We start from the raw sequence: 26,899 nt of genomic DNA, 5'->3' as shown, positions 1-26,899 counted from the left end.
AGGGCAGGGGGGCTGCCAAGGGGCACGGGGGGCACTGGGAGCACTGGGGGCACTGGGGCTGCCCCACCTCATCCACCAGCAGCAGCAGCGGCTCCTCGAACGCCAGAGACAGCAGGGCCAGCATGGAATGGCGGCTGAGAACATGGCCTGGGGTGGGAATAACGGAATAACGGGAATAGTGGGAATAATGAGGACTCAGCCTGGAATCCCAGCTGAGAACATGGCCTGGAGTGGGAATAACAGGAATAACGGGAAGGATGGGAATGATGGGAATGATGGGAATGATGGGAATAATGGGAATGGTGGGAATGGGGGCTGAGCCCGGGAACCCTGGCTGAGCATGTGGGCTGGAATGGGAATAATGGGAATAACGGGAATAGTGGGAATGATGGGAATAATGGGAATAATGGGAATAGTGGGAACGGGAATGGGAATGGTGGGATGGGTTGAACTGGGGAAACTGAGGCCCGGGGAGGGTTTAAGTGGAGCCCAAGAGGGGCGAGTGATGCCCGAGGTGGATTTAAACCAGAGCCCAGAGGGGAAAGTGAGGCCCAAGGAGGGGTTAACTGGGAAACAAAGGCACGGGAGGGGGGGGGGTTTAGGCAGAGCCCAGCAGGGAAACTGAGGCACAGGAGGGGTTTAACTGGGCACACCGAGCCCTGGGCTGGGTTTAACTGGGCACACCGAGCCCCGGGCTGGGTTTAACTGGGGACACCAAGCCCCGGGCTGGGTTTAACCGGGGAAACTGAGGCACAGGAAGGGTTTAATCGTGCCCACCGAGCCCTGGGCTGGGTTTAATTGGGGACACCGAGCCCCGGGCCGGGTTTAAACGTTCCCACCGAGCCCCAGGTCAAGTTTCCTCATTCCCAGCTCCCCCCGGGCCGGGTTTAACCCCCCGCACTCACCCGTGGGGTCCCCAGGGTTGACGACCCAGAGCACTTTGGGGGTGCAGCGGCCCCGCGCGTCCTGCAGCTCCCGGCGGATCGCGGCCACGTCCGGGGCCCATTCCCGGGATTCCTCCAGGGGGTACGGGATGGGCACGGCCCCCGCCAGCCCCGCGGCCAGCGCGGCCAGGGGGGGGCCCGGCACGGGCACCAGGACCCCCGTGGGCACCGCCGAGCGGGGATCGACCAGCAGGGGACAGCACGAACTGCCAAGGGAAGGAGGGACAACGGGACCCGTCGGGGCGAGGAATAAAAATTTTGGTTTTTTTTTTATAGGAATGTGGGGAAGTTTTAAGAGATCCCAGTCCCAGAGCCGGAGATTGGGGGGGGCTTTTTTTTTTTTTTTTGGCCGGGTAAGGGAGATAAAAAAACTATTATAAAATATATAAATAATGTATATTTTTAAAAATATATTTTATATATATATATAAAAATATATATTTATATTTTATATAGAATATATACATTATATATAATATATTATATATAGTTTTACAATTATATACATAATATATATTTTATATATATTTTATATATATTATATATTTTATACTATATTATATTATATATAGTTTTATAATTATATATAATATATATAATATATATTTTTATAATATATACTATATATATTATATATATTATAATATATACTATATATATTATATATATAGTACATATATTATATACATTATAATATATAATATATATTTTATATATATTATATATTTTATATTATATATAATTTTATAATTATGAATATATTATATATAATATATATAATATATATTATAAATATATATATATTATATATATAATATACATATATAATAAAAACCCTGAATAAATCCGCAATAAAACCCCTCCCCCCTTTCTTTGCTCCCCAAGTTCGCAGCGGGGTATTGAAATTGAAATTTTAAATTTCTTCCATTTAAAAAAAAAAGAGGGATTTTTTTTTTTCCGGAGTTTCTGGTGTCTTTCTTCGATTTAAAAAAAAAGGGATATTTTTTTTCTTTTCCCGATGGTCAGGCCGGGGGTTTAAGGCTGGAATTCCCGGGGAACAGGGAGGAGAAATAAAAATATGGGTGGTGTTTTTATAGGAATGGGGTGAAGTTTGAAGAGCTCCGAGTCCCAGAGCTGGGTGTCTGGGGGGTCTTTTTTGCAGCGAAAAAAACACTTTTCAGACAAAAAAATGAAATATTAACCTTATCTAAAGAAAAAAACTATTATAAAATATATATATAATATATATATATTTTATATATATATTATATATATTATATATTTCATGTTATATTTTATTATCTATAGTTTTATAATTATATATATTATAGATATAGCATATATAACATATTATAAATATATATTTTATATATATTATATGTAATTATAGAACTATTACATATATAATATATATATTATAAATATATATATTATATGTATTATATATATATAATTATAAAACTATAAAACTATTAAACCCGAGGGGGTCTTTCCTCCCCCCGAAAAAAAAATACTCGGTGCTGGAGTAGAATTATTTAGAAATATTTAAATAACTATATTTAGATATTTATTATATATAATATATATATAAAAAAATATATATAATATATAATATATATAATATATTTTATAAATATCTAAATATAGATTATAATAATATATATATCTTTTTATATAATTATATATAATTATAAAACTATAAAACTCGTGGAATTTAAATTTAAATTTCTTCCATTTAAGAAAAAAAAAAAAGAGGGATTTTTTTTTTTCTTTCTTTTCTCGACAGTCGAGATGGGGGTTTAGGGATGGAATTCTCAGGGAAATGGGATAAGGTTAATATTTCATTTTTTTTGCCTGAAAAGGTTTCTTTTCGCTGCAAAAAAAGGGGACTTCCCCTTCTTTTTTATTCGAGTCCGGCACCGAGTTTTGTTTTTTTGGAGGGAGAAAAGACCCCCTCGGTTTTAATAGTTCTATAGTTTTATAATTATATATATATATATACATATATATATAAAAATATAGATATTGTAAATATATATATTTTATATATAATATATATAATATATAATAAATAAAGTAACATATGATATAATATCTAAAAACATAAATATATATTTTTATAAATACATAAATATCATATAAATGTAATAGTATATAATAATATATATAAATATATATTTATAATATATATTGTATATAATTATAAAACTATATATAATATTATATATATTTATAATGTATGTAATATATATTATATATTTACTTACAAAACTATTGATAATATTATATATCTATTTATAATATATATTATATATTATATATATAATTATAAAACTATATATAATATAATATATTATGACATAATATAATATAAAATATTAAATTTTTAAAATTTAAATTTAAATTTCTTCAATTTAAAAAAAAGAGGGTTGTTTTTTTTTTTTTTCTTTTCCAACCGGTGGGATTTTTTTTTTTCCTCATGGTCAGGCTGGGGGTTTTTCCAAGGCTGGAATTCCCTGGAGTTTGGGAAGGGAAGGGACTGACCGGCAGGATGGAGGTGGTGCCGCTGCACAGGATGATGTTTTTGGGGTCCGAGGGGATCCCGTCCCGCCGCTCCAGGAACCGGGACACGCGCTCGGGAACACACCGGGATCGGTGCTCGTGGTTGTACCCACCTGGGAGGGCACCCCGAGATCAGGGGGGCACCCCGGAGATCGAAGGGGAGCCCCAGAGACCCCAGAAATTGTTTGGGGGCACCCCAGAGATTGTTTGGGGGCACCCCATAATTCAAACAGGCACCCCAGAGATCAAAGGGGCGCCCCAGAGACTGTTTGGGGGCACCCCAGAGATCAAAGGGGCGTCCCATAGCTCAAACGGGCACCCCAGAATTCAAACAGGCACCCCAGAAATCAAAGGGGCACCCCAGAGATTGTTTGGGGGCACCCCATAATTCAAACAGGCACCCCAGAGATCAAAGGGGCGCCCCAGAGACTGTTTGGGGCACCCCAGAGATCAAAGGGGCGCCCCATAGCTCAAACGGGCACCCCATAGCTCAAACGGGCACCCCAGAATTCAAACAGGCACCCCAGAAATCAAAGGGGCACCCCAGAGATTGTTTGGGGGCACCCCAAAGCTCAAACAAGCACCCCATAATTCAATCGGGCAACCCAGAGATTGTTTGAGGGCACCCCAGAAATCAAAGGGGCACCCCAGAGCTCAGAGGGGCACCCCATAATTCAAACGGCACCCCATGGGTCGTTCTGAGGGCATCCCGACAGTCTGGGCACCCCAAACCTCAAACGGTCGTTCTGAGGGCACCCCTATGGCTCTGGGCACCCCATAACTCAATTGGGTATCCCATAACTCAAACGGGTACCCCATAACTCAATCAGGCACCCCATAACTCAAACGGGCACCCCATGGGTTGTTCTGAGGGCACCCCAAGGCTCTGGGCACCCCATAACTCAAACGGGCACCCCACAGATCACCAGACCCCCCGCGGGACACCCCACAACCCACCCACCCACCCACCCCCACACTGAGTACCCCACAGGATCCCGACCCCCCCTCCCGGCACCCCCCCAAACCCCGCCAGGGTGACCCCAAAACCCCTCAAAGCCCCCAAACCCCTCTGGGGTGACCCCAAAGCCCCCAAACCCCGCCGGGGTGACCCCAAAGCCCCCGGACCCCCAAAACCCTCCAGGGTGACCCCAAACCCCCCAAAGCCCCCGAACCCCACCGGGGTGACCCCAAAGACCCCAAACCCCTCCGCGGTGACCCCAAAGCCCCCGAACTCCCCAAACCCCGCTGGAGTGACCCCAAAGCCCCCAAACCCCCCAAACCCCGCCGAGGTGACTCCAAAGCCCTCAAACCCCACAAACCCCTCTGGGATGACCTCAAAGCCCCTGAACCCCCCAACCCCCCCAAACCCCGTCGGGGTGACCCCAAAGTCCCCAACCCCCCCAAACCCCTCCAGGGTGACCCCAAAGCCCCCAAACCCAGCCGAGGTGACCCCAAAGCTCCCGAACCCCCAAACCCCTCCAGGGTGACCCCAAAGCCCCCGAGCCCCCCCAAACCCCGTCAGGGTGACGCCAAAGCCCCCAAACCCCGCCGAGGTGACCCCAAAGCTCCCGAACTCCCCAAACCCCTGCAGGGTGACCCCAAAGCCCCCGAGCCCCCCCAAACCCCGTCAGGGTGACGCCAAAGCCCCCAAACCCCGCCGAGGTGACCCCAAAGCTCCCGAACCCCCCAAACCCCTGCAGGGTGACCCCAAAGCCCCCGAGCCCCCCCCAAACCCCTGCAGGGTGACCCCAAAGCCCCCAAACCCGCCGGGGTGACCCCAAAACCTCCAAACCCCCCAAAGCCCCCAAACCCCTCCGGGGTGACCCCAAAGCCCCCAAACCCCGCCGGGGTGACCCCAAACCCCTCCAGGGTGACCCCAAAGCCCCCAAACCCCGCCGGGGTGACCCCAAACCCCTCCAGGGTGACCCCAAAGCCCCCGAACCCCCCCAAATCCCACCGATATTCCCGCTGTCCATCTCCCGCAGGATCCGGCGGGCCCGGCCCCGAACGGCCTCGGGAAACGTGTCCGTGTCCAAAAGTTCGGGATAAACACAGGTGGCCAAAACCTGGGAACAGGGACCCAAAACCTGGGAACGGGGACCCAAAACCTGGGAACGGGGACCCAAAACCTGGAAACAGGGATCCAAAACCTGGAAACAGGGATCCAAAAACTGGGAACAGGGATCCAAAACCTGGGAACAGGGATCCAAAACCTGGGAACGGGGACCCAAAACCTGGGAACAGGGATCCAAAACCTGGGAACAGGGAGCGGGATTGTCCCCGGGGACAGGGGGGGACATTCCCGGGGGTATTTGGGATCGGGATTGTCCCCAGGGACACGCGGGGGACATTCCAGGTGGCACCTAGGGAGTGGGAATGAGTCCTGGGGGGACACAGGGACACGGGGGGTGACATTCCCGGGGGTATTTGGGGATCGGGATTGTCCCCGAGGACACAGGGGGGGACATTCCCGGGGGTATTTGGGGATCGGGATTGTCCCCGGGGACACAGGGGGGGACATTCCCAGAGGATCGGGATTGTCCCCGGGGACACAGGGGGGAACATTCCCAGAGGATCGGGATTGTCCCCGGGGACACAGGGGGGAACATTCCCAGAGGATCGGGATTGTCCCCGGGGACACGGGGGGGACATTCCCGGGGGTATTTGGGGATCGGGATTGTCCCCAGGGACACGGGGGTGACATTCCCGGGTGACATTCCCGGGGGTACCTGGCGCAGGACGGGAATGGGAGCCCATCCCATGGAATGCGGGTCGTCGCCGCCGCATTCCAGAGCCTGGAATGTCCCCGCGGTGCCCTCGGGGGCCGCCATGGCCCGGCCCGTGCCAGGGGGGTGGTGCCAGGGGAGGGAAACGGGGCGGGAATTGGGCAGGATATCGGGAAATGGGACGGGAAAAGGGGGATAACCGGGGGAAACGGGCATGGGGTGGGCACCGGGATTGGGAAACGGGGCTGGAAAAGGGGGATAATTGGGGGAACGGGGCTGGAAAAGGGGGATAACGGTGGGGAACGGGGCTGGAAAAGGGAGATAATTGGGGGGAACGGGGCTGGAAATAGGGATAACGGGGGGAACGGGGCTGGAAAAGGGGGATAACGGGGGGAAATGGGGTGTCCCTGGCACGGGGTGGGCACCGGGACCGGGAAATGGGGCTGGAAAAGGGGGTAACCGGGGAAAACGGGGCTGGAAAAGGGGGATAACGGGGGAAACGGGGTGTCCCGGGCACGGGATGGGCACTGGGAGAGGCACAGGAGGGGAAATGGGGTGGGAAAAGGGATAACGGGGGGCACCGGGGGAGAAAGGGGGGCTGAAATCGGGGGGGAAAGAGGGACAACCCTGGGCTCGGGGCAGGTCCTGGGGTGGCATAACATGGGCGGAGCTGGGCACGGAGGGACAGACGGACAGACGGACAGACGGACAGACGGGACCCCGCCCACCCCGGGCACCCCGGCACGGACCCCTGCTCGTTAATTAAGGCCCCTAATCATTAATTAAGACCCCTAATCATTAACCAGGAGGCCCAAACATTAACCCGGCCCCAAAACAACAACCCGGCCACGCCCCCCCCCCGGGGGGGTTTCCCAGGGATCCCGATCCCGGACCTGGATCCTGCCATGGCGGCCGCGGGCCGCTGACCCCGCCCCGGACCCGGAGACCCCCCTGCTCGAGGGGGGGGATGGCACCGAGGAGGAGCTGGCATGGGTGAGACCCCCCCACCCCCCCCACGGGACCCCCAGGGTCACCCAGGGGACCCCCAGGACCCCCAGGGGCACCCAGAGAACCCCCAGGGCCCCCCCCAGGGTCATCCGGAGACTCCCCAGGGACCCCCGGACCCCCCCGCGGAACCCCCAAGGTCACCCAAGGTCACCCACGGACCTCACGGGGACCCACGGATTCCCACGGGACCCACAGACCCCCACGGGACCCCCAGGGTCACCCCGAGCCCCCACGGGGACTCACAGACCCCCACGGGACCCCTGGGATCACCCAGACCCCACGGGGACCCACAGACCTCCAGGGGACCCCCCAAGCCCCAGTGGGACCCACAGGGACCCCCATGGGGACCCCCACAGGGACCCCCAGCGTCACCCCAAGTCCCACAGGGACCCACAGACCCCCACGGGACCCCCACAGGGACCCCCGGGGTCACCCAGAACCCCACAGGGTCCCACAGACTTCCAGGGGACCCTCAGAGCCCCACGGCGACCCACAGGGACCACCAGCGTCAACCCGAGCCCCCACAGGGACCCACAGACATCCAGGGGACCCCCCAAGCCCCAGTGGGACCCACAGACCTCCAGGGGACCCCCGGAGTCACCCCAAGCCCCCACAGGGACTCACAGACCCCCACGGGACCCACAGGGTCACCCCGAGCTCCACAGGGGCCCACAGACATCCAGGGGACCCTCAGAGCCCCATGGGGACCCACAGACCCCAATGGGACCCCCATGGGACCCCCAGGGCCACCCAGAACCCCACAGGGACCCACAGACCTCCAGGGAACCCCCCGAGCCCCAGTGGGACCCACAGGGACTCCCATGGGGACCCCCGTGGGGACACTCAGGGTCACCCCGAGCCCCCACAGGGACCCACAGACCCCCAGGGGATCCCCACGGGGACCCCCAGACCCCCACAGGACCCTCAGGGACACCCCAAGCCCCACAGGGACCCCCAGAGTCCCCCTGAGCCCCACAGGGACCCACAGACTCTCATGGGACCCCCACGGGACCCCCAGCATCACCCTGAGCCCCACAGGGACCGACAGACCCCCACGGGATCCCCAGTGTCACCCCGAGCCCCACAGGGACCCACAGACCTCCAGGGGACCCCCAGTGTCACCCCAGACCCCCCCAGGACCCCTTGAGTCACCCAGAACCCCCCAGGGACCCACAGACCCCCATGGGACCCCCACGGGACCCCCGGGGTCACCCCAAGCCCCCACGGACACCTCAAATCCCAGAATTCCACAGGGGACCCACGGCCATCCCAAATCCCACAGACACCCCAAATCCCAGAATTCCACAGAGAACTCACAGACACCCCAAATTCCCCGGACACCCCAAATCCCAGAATTCCACAGGGGACCCACGGACACCCCCAAATCCCAGAATTCCACAAGGGACCTCCGGACACCCCAAATCTCAGAATTCCACAGGGGACTCACAGTCACCCCAAATCCCAGAATATCATAGGAGACTCATGGCTATCCCAAATCCCACGGACACTCCAAATTCCAGAATTCCACAGGGGACTCGTGGCCATCCCAAATCCCAGAATTCCACAGGGGATTCGTGGCCATCCCAAATCCCAGAATTCCACAATCCCACGGACACCCCAAATCCCAGAATTCCACGATCCCACGGACACCCCAAATCCCAGAATTCCACAGGGGATTCGTGGCCATCCCAAATCCCACGGACACCCCAAATCCCAGAATTCCACAAGGGGCTTGCAGACACCCCAAATCCCATGGACACCCCAAATCCCAGAATTCCACAGGGGACCCACGGACACCCCAAATCCCAGAATTCCTCAGGGACCCCCCGGACACCCCAAATCCCAGAATTCCACAGGGGAGCCATGGACACCCCAAATCCCAGAATTCCCCAACCCCCGGGATTGAGGGAAGCGGGAAGGGGGGGATGGGGGAGGACCCCCCGCGGGGTGACCCCCCCCGACCCTCCCCGTGTCCCCCCCCAGTTTGTCCCCCAGGGCCTCTGCGGGGACACCCCCGAGCTCCCGGCGCCGGTGGTCCTGCGGCAGGTAACCAGAACAGCCCAGGGAATACCGGGAATATCCCCGGGAATGCTGTGGGAATGCTCCAGGAACATCCCAGGGAATCCCGGGAATGCTGTGGGGATGATCTGGGAACATCCCAGGGAATCCCAGGAATGCTGTGGGGACGATCCGGGAGCATCCCAGGGAATCCTGGGAATGCCATGGGGACGATCTGGGAGCATCTCAGGGAATCCCAGGAATGCTGCGGGGATGATCCGGGAGCATCCTGGGGAATCCTGGGAATGCCATGGGATTGATCCGGGAACATCTTGGGGAATCCCGATGTGATGGTTTCACTCTAGGCCTTCCTGGAGACCAGCTTGTAACCAGGAAGGAACTAGGAAAGTGATCACGGAAGTATTCCATGCTATTCCTTTACGTAACTTGAGGTATAAATAAAGCCAGCGGGAGGGATCTCTCCCTCTTCCTTTCCGGCGAGGTTCGAGGACGGTGGGTCCCTGTCTCGGTCTGGCTTATCTGGAGCTGAGGCCCACAGTGACTGCCGTTATCTGCCACGCGTGAGGGAGGAGCCCTGGGCCGTGTCTGGCCATCCTGCCTGTTCGAAGGGAAGTGGTGAGATTTTTGCTAGTTTGCCTTCAGTTGGCTGGTTGACTTGCTCGGTCTTTGTCCCTTTTTGTCCTTCTCCCTTCTTCCTCCCCCTCTTCCCTTTTTGGGGAGCTGTTTGGGATTTCTGGAGTTGTGGTGTGTGGTATTCTCGTTTTGTGTATCTGTCTCATATGTAAAATATATATATGTATATATTTTTGCTATAACTTTGGCGGCTTGGGTCTTTTCTTTTCTCTTCCCTCTCTGGGAAGCGGGTCCTTGTTGTCGAGTTTCGGGGGCTTGGCGGGAAGCCAGCTCGAAACTTGCACAGATGGGAAGGGGAGAATAAACCCTGTTCTTTTCCTCTTGCCTTGGGTGGGCACAGACTTTGACTTTGGCTTTAGTAAAGTGCCTTATCCCAACCCACGAGTCCTTTTCCATCTTATTCTCTCTCCCCTGTCAGGTTGGGAAGGGCAGTGACAGAGTGGCTGGGTGGGCACCTGGTGTCCTGCCAAGGTCAGCCCACTACAGAACCACAGGAACCCCGGAACACTGAAATGGAGGAAACTCTGTGACCCTGGAGGGCCGCATGGAACCAGAAGAACCCTCAGACATTTCAGAACCTGGAGGAATCAAGGGGCTATTGTAACACTGAGGGGCCTCATGGAACAAAAAGGACTCTGTGACACTGTGGAAATTCATGGAATAAATGGTCCTGGGTAACACTCCAGGACCTCATGGAATCAAGGGGCCATTGAGACGCTGCAGAGACTCATGGATATAAATGAGCCCTGAGACATTTCGGAACCTCAGGGAATCAAGGATTTTGGACACTGCAGAATCTCATGGAGCAAAAGGAAACCCATGACAAGGTGGAAAATCATGGAACCAAGAGGCCATTGTGACACTGCAGAGACTCGTGGAGCCAGAGGGACCCTGGGACTCTGTGGAACCTGATGCAATCAAGTGGCCACTGTGACACTTAAGGGCCTCATGGAACAGAAGGAACCCTTGGAATCCATGGAATCTCATGGAAGCAAGGGTCCATTGTAAAAACTGTGGGGCCTCATGGAATCTCATGGAAGCAAGGGTCCATTGTAAAAACTGTGGGGCCTCATGGAACAAAAGGAGTCCTGAGACATTTCATAAACTCATAAAATCAAGGGGATATTATGACAATGAAGGGCCTCATGGAGTCAAGTCCATGGTGAAACTCCAGGGCCTCGTGGAACCAAAGAGACACAGGGACACTGGGGAATCTCATGGAACAGTGGGTCCATTGTGACACATCAGGGCCTCCTGGAGCCAGAGGAACCCTGGGACACTGTGGAACATCATGAAATCAAGGGGCCATTGTGACACTGCAGTGGCTTGTGGACCCAAAGGGGCCATTGGGACACTGCAAGGCCTCATGGAATAAACAGATCATTGTGACTTGGAAATGAGGCAAAAAAGGAAGGTGTGTGCCCAGTGGAAGCCAGGTCAAGTGATTTGGGAAGAATTCAGAGATGCTGCTCATCACTGTAGGGAGAAAATCTGTGTGGCCAAAGCTCAGCTGGAGTTGAAGCTGCCAGAAATGTGAGGGACAATAAAAAGGGTCTTTTCAAATATAATAATGGCAATAGGAAGTATAGAATTATCATTGACCCATTCCAGGATGAGGATGGTCCCCTCCCACACAGGGACAAGGACAAGGCAAAGGTGTTTCACGCTTTCTTTGCCTCTGTCTTCAACACGGATGACGGACCAAGGGGGTCTCAGAGCCCTGAGTTGCAGGACCATGACTGCAAGAATGATCAACTCCCAGCTATCCCTGACGTTGTGTGGGATCTGCTGCTCCAGCTGGATCCCTACAAATCTCTGGGGCCTGATGGGATTCATCCCAGAATCCCCAAAGAGCTGCTGATATCATCAGAAAACCTCTCTCGATGATTTTTGAGTGGTCTTGGGAATCTGGAGAGGTCCCGGCTGACTGGAAGCTGCTGAATGTTGTCCCGGTTTTCAAGAAGGGCGAGAAGGAGGACCTCAGAAACTACAGGCCTGTCAGTCTCACTTCAGTGCCTGGTAAAGTTATGGAGAAGATTATTCTGGGAGAGGTTGAAAAACACCTGAAAGACAACACAGCCAGCAGGGCTTCAGGAGTGGAAAGTCCTGCCTATCAAATCTGATTTCCTTCTATGACAAGATGACCCACCTGGCTGGTCAAGGGAGGCCAGTTGATGTGATCTTTCTGGATTTCAGTAAAGCTTTCAGTCCTGTCTCTCCCAGGATCCTTCTGGACAAACTGTCCAGCCCAGAGCTGGATAAACACATCCTGTGCTGGGTGAGCAATTGGCTCCTGGGTCGGGCACGGAGGGTGACAGTGACTGGGGTGACATCAGATGGGGGTCACTGGTGGGGTTCCACAGGGCTCCATCTGGGCCCTGTGCTCTCCAGCATCTCCATCAATGGCTTGGATGCAGCACTGGAAGCAACACTAAGTAAGTTTGCAGATGACCCCAAACTGGGAGGAGCTGTTGAGTCCCCTGAGGGCAGGGAGGCCCTGCAGAGAGACCTGGAGAGATCCAAGGGCTGGGAATCACCAACCATGAGAACTTCAACAGGGGGAAGTGCCGGATTCTGCCCTGGGATGGGGCAACCCCAGATGGACGGACAGACTGGGAAGGAGAGGCTGGAAAGCAGTGCTGGGAAAGGGCCCTGGGGGTGCTGGTGGGTGGCCAGTTGGCCCTGAGTCAGCAGTGCCCTGGCAGCCAGGAGGGCCAAGCCTGTCCTGGGGGCATCAGGCCCAGCATGGCCGGCCGGGCCAGGGAGGGGATTGTCCCGCTCTGCTCTGCCCTGGGGCGGCCTCACCTGCACCATTGGGGCAGTTTGGGGGGACACAATGGAAGGGAGAGATTGAGCCATTGGAGAGTGTCCAAAGGAGAGCAAGGAAGGTGGGGAAGGGCCTTGGGGGGAAGGCGTGTGAGGACACTGAGGGCACTTGGTGTGTTCAGCTGGAGGAGACTGAGGGGAGACCCCATTGCAGTTCCAGCTTCCTGGGGAGGGGCAGAGGAGGGGCAGGGACTGAGCTCTGCTCTGTGGGGAGCAGGGACAGGACTGAGGTTACTGAACAGGCTCCTCAGGGCAGTGGGCACAGCACCAAGGCTGCCAGGGCTCCAGCAGCATTTGGATGATACTCTCAGACACACGGTGTGACTCTTGGGAATGGTCCTGGGCAGGGCTAAGTGCTGGACTTGGTGATCCTGGTGAGTCCCTTCCACCTTGGCATATTCTTTGAGTCTGTGATTCTGTAATGTCCTGTTGATTCCACGAGGTTCCACAATGTCCCTCAGTTGTTTCTGTGCCATGAGGCCCCCACTGTGGTGTCACCCCCTTTTCTCTCCCCACAGAGCTCCTGAGCCGGTGGCTGGACCCCCCGCCCCCATCCCCACGAGGATTTTGGGGTGTCCTGTGTCCCTCCCTCCCCTGCTTTTATTCTGACACCACCCAGCTGCTTCCAGTGATCCCAGTAAACCTTCCCAGTTCTCCCCAGTCCTGGTTATGGGAGACAGTGGGGGAGGGGCTTGGGGGAATCCCAAGGGGTGTAGCTGAGTTTGGGGGGGCAGAATCGGCCCCAGGATGGATCAGAAATGGGGACCCCCCTGTGTTCCCCCTGTGTCAGTCTGCTCTGGGGGGGCTTTGAGAGGGCACCTACCCCTCAGTAAAGCACCCAACTCACCCTAAAAGGTGCTGGGACCCCCCAAAACCTCCCCACAGCCCCTCAAGGACCCCCAAACATACTCAGAGCCCATTCAGGACCCCACCCAACCCCTTTTCTGGGGGGACTTCTCTGGGCACTGGTGGTGCTGGGAGCCCCCCCGGCTGCGGGTGAGGAGCTCTCGGGTGAGGGGGGGGTGGGAAGGGGGCAGACAGTGGGAAAAGGGGGGTCAGAGGGGATAAAGGGGTGGTGGGACACCAAAGTGAGTGGGAGGACAGAGGGACCCCCCAAAAGTGGAGGGGGGGAGGGCTCTGAGGTTTGGGAGATGATGGGAAATGGGTGGGAGAAGTCAGAAGAGTGGGGAAAGGGGAGGGTGGGACCCCCAAACTGAGCATGAGGGGGCTGGGGATGGAGGGGACAATGGGAAAGTGGGAGGAACAGGGAGAAGGGTGGAAAAGGGTGGGTGGTCTGGCAGGTCTGACAGTCCCATGGGGGTCTTTGGGCACAGGGAGGGTTGGCAAAGGGTGGTGGCCCCCCTGAGCTCCCAACTTCCTGTGGGGTGCTGGGGGCTGCTGGATCCAACCTCAGCCTTGGATTATGCCAACAGTTTCAGTTTAGAGGAATTAGAGAGGTGTGACTGAACCACCTTTGTCCCCCAGGTTTTAAAGATGGCAAATCAGATCTCTTGATAGAAATGAATTTATTTAGGGTTACAAATGATCACACGAAAGATCTTCATCAGAATTATTTACTGCACAATAGAAACACTAAAACTACCAGGAGTACAGGATAAGACAGGACAGTGCTCTACACTAAAGCAATTGTTGAATCTCCGGCTGCCTTCCCGGCACAGGCTGGGTCTTCCCCCCTCAGAGCACCCTGGGCTGGCTTTGGAGCCCCTCCTGCGGGGGGATCTCCGGCCCTTTTCCTCCCCGCTGCCTTCCTGGAGCCCTTCAAAACAGCCTCTCCCACCAGGGTCTCACGGGGGGATTTGTCCTCTGGGCTCTCCATCCTCAGCTCGGGGCCTGGGGCAGGAGGGAAGAAGGACAGGGGGGACCTGGGAGGACCCTGAGACCCAAACTGAGTCCCCTGAGACCCCCGAAATTCCCCCCCTCAGAAGTCCTGGGGGGATTTTGAGGCAGCAGGTCGGGGGATGGATGGGCGTGGCCCCCAGCCCTTCCCCCCGGGGGAATTTTGTGTGGGCGCGGCCTCCCGGGGTCACTGGGCTGCATCTCCTGTTTTTGAGGCCTCAGCGGGGACAGTGGGGGGATGGAGGGGGCTCCCCAAAATCAGAGGCCTCCCCCAAACTGGGGGGTCACAAGACCCCTGCTCATCCTCATCCTGCTCCTCGCAGGTAGGATTTGGGTCTGGGGGTCTCAGTTTTGGTCTGGGGGGGTCTCAGTTTGGGTCTGAGGGGTCTCTGGGGTTTCAGTTTGGGTCAGGGGGTCTCAGGCTTTGGGTTTGGGGGTCTCAGGGGTCCCAAGGCCTCAGTTTGGGTCTGGGGACCTTGGTTCTGGGGGGTCTTAGTTTGGGTCTGGGGATCTCAGGTTTTGGGTCTGGGGGGCTCAGGATTTGGGTCTGGGGGTCTCAGTTTGGCTCTGGGGATCTCAGGTTTTGGGTCTGGAGGGCTCAGGTTGGGTCTTGGGGGTCTGAGTTTGGGTCTGGGGGTCTCAGTTTGGGTCAGGGAGGCTTAGGGTTTTGGTCCGAGGGGCTCAGGATTTGGATCTGGGGGTCTCAGGGATCCCAAGGTCGCCATTTGCGTCTGGGGGTCTCAGGGTTTGGGTCTGGGGGGGTCTCAGGGGGTCTCAGCATTGGGTTTCATCCCCCGCACCTGTGTCAAAACGTCCCCCGCTCTCCCTCCCAATCAGTATTTCCTGTCCCCAAACTGGGACAGGGAACCGAAACTGGGAGGGGGGAGGGGGGGAAGTGAGAGGGGCTGGGGGGCCCCAATGACCCTCCGATGGGTCTGGGGGACCTTCAGAGATCCCGGGGGTCCCCCAATGACCTCTCACAGTTCTGGGAACTCCCAAAGACCCCCCTCCAGCAGGGACAGGGACCCCCAGTGACCCCCCCGGGGTCAGCCGCCCTCCGTGGGGGTTGGGGAGCTCCGGGGGACCCCCCATAACCCCCCTCTGTCCCCGCAGGCTCCCAGTGCTCCCAGACCCCCCCTGAAGGCTGCGCCTCGTGCCCGACCCCCTCCCTGCCTCCCTCCCCGGAGCCCCCCGAGACGCCGACCCCTGTGATCGTGACCACCGGGAGCCCCCCGACCCCCTCCTGCTCCCCGGCCCCACCCCGGGGGTGGCTCCGGGTGTGGGGGGGGCCCCCCTCCCGCGAGGGGCGCGTGGGGACCCCCCTGACCCTCGAGTGCCACTTCCGAGGCCCCCCCGACACCGCCCTGACCTGGCTCCAGGCGTGTCCCCCCGCGCTCGGGGAGGTCCCCCGGAGCTGCCCCTGGCCCCAGGAGGTGGTGGCCACCCGGGGGGGCCGCCGGATGGACCGGGTGGTGCAGGAAGGGGGGGGGAAGCTCCACCCTGACCTTCCCCAAACTGTCCCACAACGACTCCGGGCTCTTCTTCTGCCGCGTGGAGTCCGGGGGGGAGACGGCCCAGAGCTGCGGCACCTTCGTCAGGGTCCTCGGTGAGTGGGGGGCGCGGGGGGGTCTCAGCCAGGTCACTCGGCCCCTCCCGGTGCCCCCAGCATGGTACCAGTATAGCCCAGTCCCTCCTAGTTTAACCCAGTCTGTCCCAGTCCCCTCCAAGGGTATCCCAGTGCCCCCCAGCCCTGCGGCACCTTCGGGAGGGTCCTGGGGGTCTCGGGGAGGAGTCAGGGGGGGCTGGGGGGTCTCATCTGAGTCACCGGTCTTTCCCAGTCCATCCTAGTCCCCTCCCAGTATAACCCAGTCCATCCCAGTCCCCTCCCAGTATAACCCAGTGCTACCACAAGCCCCCCCAGTCCATCCCAGTGCCCTGCAGTGCCCCCCAGTCCATCCCAGTTATTCCCAGTATCCCCTTTGAGCCCTTCTCAGTGCCCTCCAGTCCCACTCCAGTCTGTTCCAGTCACTCCCAGTATCCCCCTTGAGTCCCTCCCAGTGCCCTTTCCAGTATAACCCAGTCCCTCCCAGTATAACCCAGTGCCCTCCCAGTATAGCCCAGGCCCTCCCAGTATAACCCAGTGCCCTGCACTCCCTCCCAGTATACCCCAGTCCCTCCCAGTATACCCCAGTCCCTCCCAGTTACCCAGTCCCGTTCCCGCAGAGCCGGTTCCCGCCCCGTTCCTGGCGCTGAGGGAGAGCACCAAGAACCGGATCCTGACGGCGCAGGGGGTGCTGCTGCTGCTCTGCTCGGCCGGGCCGGGGCTGCTGCTGCTGCTCAGGGTGGGACACTGGGACAAACTGGGACAACTGGGACAGGGGGACACCAACTGGGACACTGGGACACCAACTAGGACACTGAGACAACTGGGACAGGGGGACACCAACTGGGACACTGGGACACCAACTGGGACACTGGGACACCCAACTGGGACACTGGGACAACTGGGACAGGGGGACACCAACTGGGACACTGAGACCCCCAGTTCTGTCACTGGGACCCCCAGTTGGGACACTGGGGACACCAACTGGAACTTTGGGACCCCTAAATGGGACACTGGGGACGCCAATTGGGACACTGGGGACACCTAATTGGGACATTGGGGAAACCAACTGGGATGCTGGGGACACTAATTGGGACATTGAGACACCAACTGGGACATTGGGGACACCAACTGGGACACTGGGGACACCAGGTGGGACATTGGGACCCGTAAATGGGACACTGGGGACACCAACTGGGACACTGGGGACACCAATTGAGACATTGGGGACATTAATTGAGACCCTGGGGACACCAATTGCCCCCCAGGTCCCCCTAAATCCCCTCCTGAGTAACCCCAATCCCCCCCGACACCCCCAACCCGCCCCGGTACCCCCCAATTCCCCTCCAGATGACCCCAAAACCCCTTCAAACCCCCCGTACCTCCCAGTTCTCCCCAATTCCCCCCCAGTTCTCCCCAATCTCCTCCTGCCATCCCCAAATCCCCCCAGTCCTCCCCAGAGACACCCAACTCCCCCCGGCCACCCCTAAATCCCCCTGGTGCCCCCAAAAACCCCCCTGGCCACCCCAAACCCCCCCCGACCACCCCTAGTTTTCCCCCGTCACCCCTTAATTCCCCCTTGGTGCCCCTAGCCCCCCCCGGATACCCCTAAATACCCCGTAGTGCCCCCAACCCCCCCCGGCCACCCCTAAATCCCCCCTGGTGCCCCCAGAAACCCCCCCCGGCCACCCCTAAATCCCCCCTGGTGCCCCCAGAAACCCCCCCCGGCCACTCCAAAATCCCCCTGGTGCTCCCAAAACCCCCCTGGCCACCCCAAACCCCCCCCAACCACCCCTAGTTTTCCCCCGTCACCCCTTAATTCCCCCTTGGTGCCCCCTAGCCCCCCCCGGATACCCCTAAATACCCCGTAGTGCCCCCAACCCCCCCCCCCCCGGCCACCCCTAAATCCCCCCTGGTGCCCCCAGAAACCCCCCCCGGCCACCCCTAGTTTTCCCCATCACCCTTAATTCCCCCTTGGTGCTCCCACCCCCCCCCCCCGGCCACCCCTAAATCCTGACTAGTGCCCCCAAAACCCCCCCTGGCCACCCCAAAACCCCCCTGGTGCCCCCAGAAAACCCCCCCTGGCCACCCCAAAAACCCCTTGTGCTCCCTTCCCCCCCCCCCGGCCACCCCTAAATCCCCTCTGGTGCCCCCAAAGCCCCCCTGGCCACTCCAACCCCCCCCATGCCCCCTGTTCCCCCCCCACAGAAGCGCTGGGCCAACGAGCAGCTGCTGCACCCCGAAAAAACCACATGCGAGGAGGAAAACCTCTACGAGGTGACGTTCCGGGGGCCCCCGTGCCCCAAAATCGTGCTCGGAGGGGTCTATCAGCCCCTAAACCCACCCAAACTGACCCGAATCCCCCCCTTTCCCTGCTTTCAGGGGCTGAACCTGGACGAGTGTTCGATGTACGAGGACATTTCCCGGGGGGTCCAACCCACCTACCAGGACGTGGGGACCCTCCCCGGCGACTCCCAGCTGGAAAAGCCCTGAGGGACCCCCCGAAAAAGGGGGGTGGGACCCCCTGGGAAGGGGTTTGGGATCCCCTGGCTCTGCTTGGCCCCCCCAATGCTCTGCTCTGGTGACACAAGGCCATGCTGACCCCCCCCAAAATAAAGCTGCTGCACTGCCGGACGGGTTCTGTGGGTTTTGGGGGGTTAATTACTTGTTAGTAATTAACGAGTGGTTAATTAATCAGCAAGGGGAGGCAGGTGAGAGCAGAGATGCCTCAGAGTCTGATGGGAAGGGGGGTCTTGTAGTGACCCCCTATTTTTCCCCTATTATCCCCCATTTTCCTTCTTCATCCTCTATTTTCCCCATTTTCCCTCATTATCCCCCATTTTCCCTATTACCCTGTTTTCCCTCATTTCCCCCATTTTCCCCCCATTTTCCCCCATTTCCTCCATTATCCCCTATTTCCCCTTATTTCCCCCATTCCCCCCCATTTTTCCTCATTATCTCCTATTTTCCCCATTATTCCCATTTCCACATTATCTCCTATTTTCCCTCATTTCCCCCCATTATCCTCTATTTTCCCCTCACTCTCCCATTTTCCCTCACTTTCCCTCTGTCATGGTTTGAGATAGCCCCAAAATCCAATTCCCTAACTCCATCCCCCCTCCCACATCTCAACCCAATGTGAGATGGGTTTTTCCAGACAAAACACACCAGACTCAAAGTGGGGGAAGGGAATATATTACAATGACTGTACAAATAAATACCATATCACATTATACACACGATTATAACTATCTCTACCATGACATATAGTATTTACAATGGATCAGATCTCTTCTCCCCTCCAAATAAAAGTCCAGGAGGGAAAGAAGAACAGATCCCTTCCAGTCCTTAATCAGCAGCATCTTCTAAGGCAGCAGGTTCTGTCTGTCTTCTCCACATGCAGCAGCTGTGGCTGGCTTTCTGCCAGCACTCACGAGGGAGGTACCAAGCTCCCTCGGCCCCCTTGACGCAGGGGTCTTCCGTGGGCTTCGTAACCCCAGACAAGGTCGTATCACCACGTCATATCACGAAGACACAGGGGGGTCTTCGTGACGGTCTGGTATCTCAAGAGATTCAAGCTTGCAGGACCTCTGTGCCCTGTCTCTCAGGCTGCCACCGTGGCAGCAGTGCGAGGGGGGAGCCAAGGTCAACTCCCTCGCATTCCATCTGGCCGTCCCGGTCCAGCTCCAGGACGCTCTGAGCTTCTCAGCTCCTCTCTCTCTCCGGTGCTGCATGTCTAAAACTCTTCTCCAAAATAGGAGTCCATGTCCCTCTTCTCCAAGAGGGGTCTCAAGGGAGTTTTGGGGAATCTGGTACAGCCTTACCCCAAACTCTGTCTCTCTGCTGCTGGCTCTCTTTCTCCCGGCTCTGTCTTCCAGGAGTCCTTCTCTGCGGTGCTGCATGTTGTTTCTGCTGCTTCTTCAGTTCAGGTGCTTATCTCTGGCTCTCTGCCACCGTTTCTCTGATCAGTCCTGGCTGCTGCTGTGTGCCCATGGAGAAAAAACATCTCCCAGCATAACTACAGGCACCTAGCCCAGCTTTATGCTGTTCCAGGTCCCTGCAGCCCCCCCAGCCAGGGGCTGGGAGGGGGCCAGAGGCCCCAAGGGGCACAGAGCCCCTTCCTCGTGGCCCTACAACATGGCCACCTCTTCTAAAACAACTAAAACTACAACTCTTCTCTTCAGGTCTGGTTGTGATATGTTTACATTTCTGCAGGAGCGCCCATTGGACAGAATTTCAAAACTTCTAAGGGTTTCCACCCCTTGGGGTCTACCACTTTTCTCAGCCTCTGGGGGAAAACAAGGTCCAAACCACGACACCAGCACATACTAATGTGCCTTTCATAACCTCCTAATTAGGTTATGTTTTCTCCTAAACTTAATTCCACTTTATGACCAACAGTTGAGTAGACTTCAACTTTTTCACTCTGTTCAGTGTGTGTGTATATATATGTATGCACAAGAAGATAGTCCTTTATTCAGCATACGTGCCTACATACCAAGCCCAAAGCCCTCTACTCAGTGCTGATGGGCAAACGCTTCTAACAGATAAAACCTCCGTTTTGAATCGATGGTCTGAACACTTTGAGACTCTTTTCAGCACCAACTGTGTAGTCCAAGACTCAGCAATTCAGTCCATCACACAACAACCAGTGAAATATGAATTGGATACTGCCCCCACTTTAGGAGAAACCCTTAAGGCCATATAGCAGGTGAAAATCAGCAAGGCAGCTGGGGTTGATGGAATTCCACCCAAAGTCTGGAAACGTGGGGGCCTTGCACTCCATGCTAAATTTCATGAGTTTGTGGTGCGCTGTTGGGAACCAGGCGAACTACCATCAGGCCTTCGAGATGCAGTCATCATCACTTTGTATAAAAAGAAAGGTACTAAATCAGACTGCTCATATTACCCTGGTATTACTCTGCTCTCCATTGCTGGCAAAATCCTGGCAAGAATACTCTTGAACAGACTAATACCTGCTATAGCAGAAGGAATGCTACCTGAAAGTCAGTGTGGTTTCAGAGCCAACAGGAGCACCACAGACATGGTGTTTTTTCTCAGACAACTGCAAGAGAAGTGTAGGGAACAGAACAAAGGTCTCTATGTAACCTTTGTCGACCTCACCAAGGCTTTTGGTACTGTGAGCAGAAAAGGTCTGTGGCAGATTTTGGAACGTTTAGGTTGTCCCCCCAAGTTCCTTAAAATGATCATCTCACTCCATGAGGATCAGCACGGCCAAGTCAGATGTGGTGATGAACTTTCTGAGCCCTTTCTAATAACCAATGGTGTGAAACAAGGCTGTGTTCTTGCACCAACCGTATTCACAATCTTTTTCAGCAGGATACTCCAAAGGGCCACGGCAGACCTCGATGATCAGGACGGTATCTACATTCGATACCGTACTGATGGAAGCCTTTTCAACCTAAGGCGACTGAAGGCCCACACCAAGACCTTAAACCATCTTGTCCAGGAGCTGTTTTATGCTGATGACGCCGCCCTTGTTGCCCACACAGAAGCAGCTCTGCAGCGTTTAACATCCTGCTTTGCAGATACTGCTGAGCTCTTTGGGCTGGAAGTCAGCTTAAAGAAGACAGAGGTTCTCCATCAATCCATCAACCTGCACCTCAGGAAGTCTTCCTTCATCCCCATATCACCATTGGCCAATCAGTGCTCAAACCAGTTCAGCAGTTTAATTACCTGGGTAGCCTCATCTCTTCGGATGGTGAGATTGACCGAGAGATAGACAACAGGTTAGCAAAGGCATAGAGAGCTTTTGGAAAGCTTCATAAAAGAGTTTGGCATTATAAACACTTGAAGAAAAGTACAAAGATCAGTGTTTACAGAACCATAGTGGTGTCTACTCTATTATACGGATCTGAATCATGGGTCATCTACCACCACCACCTGCGTCTCCTAGAACGCTTCCATCAACGCTGCCTTTGCACAATCCTAAACATCCACTGGTCAGATTATGTGACCAATGCATCTGTTCTAGAACAAGCAGCAGTCACAAGTATTGAGGCCATGTTGATGAGAACACAGCTGCGTTGGGCAGGGCACGTCTCAAGGATGAAGGACCAACCACCCCCTCCCTAAGATCTTGCTCTGTGGTGAACTTGCCACTGGCTGCTGCAAGAAAGGAGCCCCAAAGAGAAGATACAAGGACTCCCTGAAACAACATCTCAGCCTTGGCCATATTGATCATCATAACTGGTCTACTCTGGCCTCCAGTCGGGAGGCCTGGAGACACACCATCTATAACACTGCTGATGCTTTTGAGAACGCATGCAGGATCACCCTTGAGGAGAAAAGACAATGCAGAAAGAACCGTGTTTGCAGAATATACCACCTAAGGAGTCTTTCTGCTGTGCCTTTTGCAATCCGTTATGCCTATCTCATATTGGCCTTGCTAGCCACCAGCGTGCCTGTAACAAATGTGGATAGAGCCTTCCCAAATCTTCGTTCGCGAAGCCTGGCCATGACAATGATGAATGTTGTTATTGTGAATCTGTAATTCAGTCACTGTTAAAATTGTGGCAAATGCTATTGAACCAGTTGATAATTGTTCAACTGATCAATAATTAAATGCTACTAATCTCTTTTGCCCCCTTATACTTGTGTCCAAATCCTTTGTGCCCTGACCCTCTTGCATCCCGAGGATCTGTGTAAATCATTCCCTTTCATCAAAAAAATTATTTTTCGTGACTTCCACTTTAAAATCTTCTTTCTTAGCTAAACTACAAAACAACTCGAATTAGCTGTTCAAGTCTTGAAGACAATGAAAGGAAGGGAAATAATTTGTTTTCAGTGTTTTAATGGGTCCCACAGTGTGTTTGGAGCTGCATCAGCTGTCAGTCCAAGATGGGCCATGTCAGAACTGGTGAGGCTGGGGGGTGAGGTGAGGAGCAAGGTTGATCATCCAGGGTCAGTGTGGATCACCTGAGGAGACACTCAGCATCAAGATCACTTGGAGAACACCTCTATCAACTCTTCTCTGAACTAAAATATGTCCATCCTTAAATTAAAAAAAAAAAAAAGTACAAACTTTGAAGACTTGTTTTGAAATTGCTTTGAAGACAATTAAAGGAAGACAAAGAGATCCTGAGGGATTTCTGCATTTTAATGAGCCCCACGGTGTTTTTGCAGCCCAGCCCATGATCCTGAGGTACTGAGAGAAGATTGAAGAAGCTGCTCAAGAAGTCAGAAGCCAAAGTCCAAGTGCCTTGAAGCATTGCTGGGCCCCACTGAGGGCAGGCCCTGACAAAGCCTCCCCAGGGACTCCTTGGAGCAGCTCCTTGGAGGCCAGGAGTGCAGGCAGACAAAGGCTCTGGGCAGGCCCCTGCAATGCTGAGCAAAGCCTGCCTTGGTTTTGTGGAGCACAAAGGCCAAGGCCTGAGCCCCAGGCCCTGGCCCAGCAGATCCTGTCCCTCCCGGCTGGCTCAGGGCTGTTTGGGGGGCACTGGGATGGGAGGGGGAGGAACAACAAAGGCCCAAAACTGGGCAACCCCTGCCAGGCTCCTGAGGGAGGGGCGAGGCAGAAACCAAGGGCAGAACCTGCCAGGAAAGTGGCTTGTGGTGGCCTGAGTGGCAGAGGCAGCTGCCAGAGGCAAGGGGACAAAGGCCTGGGTGCCTTTGGGCCTTGCAGCCCTGCCAGAGCCCTTGGCCATCTCTCCTGCAGGCTGTCCTGCCCTGGTCCTGCTGCTGCTCTGGCCTTGCAGGCTGCACACACCCCTCCTGCTTTCCCACCCCCCTCCCAGCAGCATTTCTAGACCCTCCCTGATGTCTCTGCACCAGCTCTGGCTGTTCCCTGGAACACAAAGCCATGCCATCACCCTCTTAGTGACCTCTGGCACCATAAGGTTCCCCTTTGAGTAACATTCCTTTTTCCCCACCTTCAGTCTGAACCTTCCAAGCTGCATTTTATGGGTTTCTTTTTCTTTCCAGCACCAAGAAAAGCTTCATCCTGTCAGATCTGCACTAGACCCTCTCCAGTTCTTCGTCATTCCTCCAGAATGAGGAACCTCACAGACAGACAGACCAGACCAGATGTGGTGACCCCAGGGCTGAGTCCAGGGGGGTGACAACTCCCTTGCCTGGGTGCCCACACTCCCCCCAAGGCAACCCCACATGCAGTTGGCCTTCTTAACTTGGATCCTGAGCCCCTGTGCCACAGGACATCCCTCCCAGAGCCCAGGCCCTTCTCCTGGGGGTCACTGCAGAGCTGAGCAGATCAGGTCACCTCCCATTCCTCTGCCAACCCCTGGGCCTGTTCTGGGCCCTGCAGGTCCTTGCCCTGCTCCCAAGGGCTGTGGGGGTGCTTAATGATCAGGGTTTGAGGTTTAGAGTTTAGGATCGTGATTAGGTGGAAGCTGAGGGAGGTTTGTTGTTCTGCTGACAGTGTCTGGTTCATGATTAGGGGAAGAGGGTTTTGGTCTGGGTCAGGAGTAAAGCTTGTTTTTTCATATTGGTAATACAGGTTTGGTAATGGGGTGGGCACTGGAGTACAAATAAGAGTCTGGAGTTCTGGTGTTGGGCTTTTTCTGGCTTGGAATTAGGGCAGTGAATTCCTTTCAATGGGAGAGGCAGCACTTTTGGGAAGTGTTGGGGCTTCAGGTTACAAAGTGCATAAAGGTCAATCAGGAGTGTTTGCAGTCAGTGTTTCAGCACCCTCAGCATTCCCTGAACCTGGTTTTTAACTCATCAAAATCTTTCCTCTCTCTTGGCCAAGCCCCTCTTTCCTTCCTCAATTATCTTATACCGTTTTGTCCCAGTTCCTCCTAACCTCCTCAGAACTTTCATCAGGATGGGCTCAGCTTTGTGATAACATGGTGCAACCTCATGGAATCAAGGAACCACTGTCAAACTACAGAACCTCATAGAATTATGGGGCCATTGTGACCCTGGGGAAAGCCATGGAATCAAGAGACCACTGGGACACTGCAGGGCCACATGGAGCCAAAGGAACCCAGGCACAGTGGGCAACATCCTGAAATAAAGGGGTCATTGTGACACTGCAGAAACCCATGGAATCAGGAGGCCATTGTGGCACTGCAGGGGCTCTTGAAAACAAAGAAACCCTGGGCCACAGTGGAATTTCATGGAATCAAGAGGCCATTGTGACACTGGGGAACCTCATGGAACAGAAGGAATCCAGGGACACTGTGGGACTTCATGGAATCAAGGGGCAGTTGTGACACTACAGGGCCTTATGGATCCAAAAGAACACAGGGAAACTGTGAATCTCATGGAAGCAAGGGACTGGTGGGGCCTCAAGGAACAAAAGGAACCCTGAGACATTTTGGAAGCTCATGGAACAAAACGTCCATTGTGCCACTGCAGGGCCCCATGGAAACAAAGGAACACAGGGACACTGAAATGTGGTGAAACCAAAGGGCCACTTTGACATGTGGGGCCTCATGGAAGAAAAGGAACCCTGAGACCTTTTGGAACCTCATGGAACCAAGGGGCCATTCTGACCCTGAGGAACCTCATGGACTCAAGGGGCCACTGTGACACTGCAGGGCCTCATGGAACCAAAGGAACCCTGAGACATTTCAGAGCCTCCTGGAACCAAGGGGCCACTGTGCCTCCCCAGAACTCCATGGAATCAAGCAGAGCTGCTGCCTCCCCCCCGCCGCCGCACAGACCGGAGTCACCAGCTCTGCCCTGCTTGGACACCTCTAGAGTCAGCGTGTTCTTGGGCAGCACAACTTAGATCAGAGAGTTTCCCAGAGTTTGCTTTGCCCCCTCTTTTCCCCAGGGACAGGGCAGCCTCTTCCCATGGCCCCTCTGCTCACACAGGGTGTCCTGCTCTTCTTCTGGCACATCCCATCTCTCCACAGAGCCTTTCCCCAGGGGAACACGTCTGTGCTGGCCTGAGAAGCCCTTCCTGCACCCCCTGCCCATGCTCCCCATAGCCCCCGAGCTGGGGGGGCTGCTCTGCAGAGCACGGGGGCTGTGGGGCCCAGGGCCATGGGGGACTCTGTTGGTCTGTGCTGCTCTAGCTGGGAGGCAGAGCCAGCTGATGGTGCTCCCTGCCACTGACCACCTCCCACAGACGCTCCTGTGTGGCCATGGAGGGGGCTCAGAGGGGCCCTGCCTTGTTCCAGAGCTGGGACATGGCTTTGGGGGCTGCTCTTCGTCAACCTGTGGAAGTTCACTGAGGGGAAGATGAGGCACTCCCCAGACTCCTCTCCCTGTTCCTGCTGTGTGCCCTGTGATCTCATGGATTACACCAGACACAAGGTACTTTATCTCTGGGTGACTCCAGCCTGGGCAGGATTCTGCTGTCCTTGAGCCCAGCTCTGTCCCAGCAGTGCCCAGGGCCGGTCCCTGCCCGTGGTCACAGCACTGACACCAAGCAGAACAGTGACCAACCAGCCAGAGCACTCAGAGACCTTCCCCAAAGGCACAGAAGGAGAGTGTTGAATTGGGAAGGATCAAGTGCTGGTGCTCCCTTGCACTACTGCTGTTCTGGTCCCCTTTTCCCCAACCCCCCTGCACACGGGCACTGCCTTGACATTTTAAAAAGATCTCTGAAGAACCGTCTCAAAAACACCAGGTTTCTACTTTGTCCTTTCATTTGTTTTAATATGAAGAGAGGGTTCCTCATTTACACAGGGGCAGGGTCAAATTCAGGAAAAAGACAGTGAATTAGAACAGGGATCAAGAACAAAATTTTATTCTGCACTACATCATTAAAAAGTCAAAATACCAAAGAA

General features: G+C 54.7%; 2 protein-coding genes and 1 pseudogene across 2 annotated transcripts; 2 read left to right on the top strand and 1 right to left on the bottom strand.

Annotated features, from left to right (window-relative positions):
- LOC135405253 (zinc finger protein 850-like) overlaps positions 1-26,899 on the top strand; it is a 259,075-nt pseudogene that overhangs the window by 27,838 nt on the left and 204,338 nt on the right.
- Positions 2,778-6,403, bottom strand: LOC135406400 (alanine aminotransferase 2-like). Its single transcript, XM_064640797.1, has 4 exons — positions 6,236-6,403; positions 5,464-5,572; positions 3,489-3,619; positions 2,778-2,798 (listed from the first exon to the last, which is right to left on the bottom strand). Exons 1-4 carry the CDS (start codon positions 6,335-6,337, stop codon positions 2,778-2,780), a joined length of 363 nt encoding a protein of 120 aa, XP_064496867.1. The 5' UTR covers positions 6,338-6,403.
- On the top strand, positions 14,784-18,812 carry LOC135405506 (B-cell antigen receptor complex-associated protein alpha chain-like). Its single transcript, XM_064640209.1, is given in 6 exon segments — positions 14,784-14,898; positions 15,689-16,056; positions 16,058-16,181; positions 16,799-16,917; positions 18,387-18,455; positions 18,561-18,812. Coding segments are annotated over 6 exon segments (876 nt in total). The 5' UTR covers positions 14,784-14,813; the 3' UTR covers positions 18,672-18,812.

Source organism: Pseudopipra pipra, chromosome W, assembly GCF_036250125.1.
Source record: "Pseudopipra pipra isolate bDixPip1 chromosome W, bDixPip1.hap1, whole genome shotgun sequence".
Classification (NCBI taxonomy): domain Eukaryota; kingdom Metazoa; phylum Chordata; class Aves; order Passeriformes; family Pipridae; genus Pseudopipra; species Pseudopipra pipra.
The sequence above is the reverse complement of the archived record's forward strand: the minus strand, read 5'-3'. Positions and strand labels throughout refer to the sequence as shown.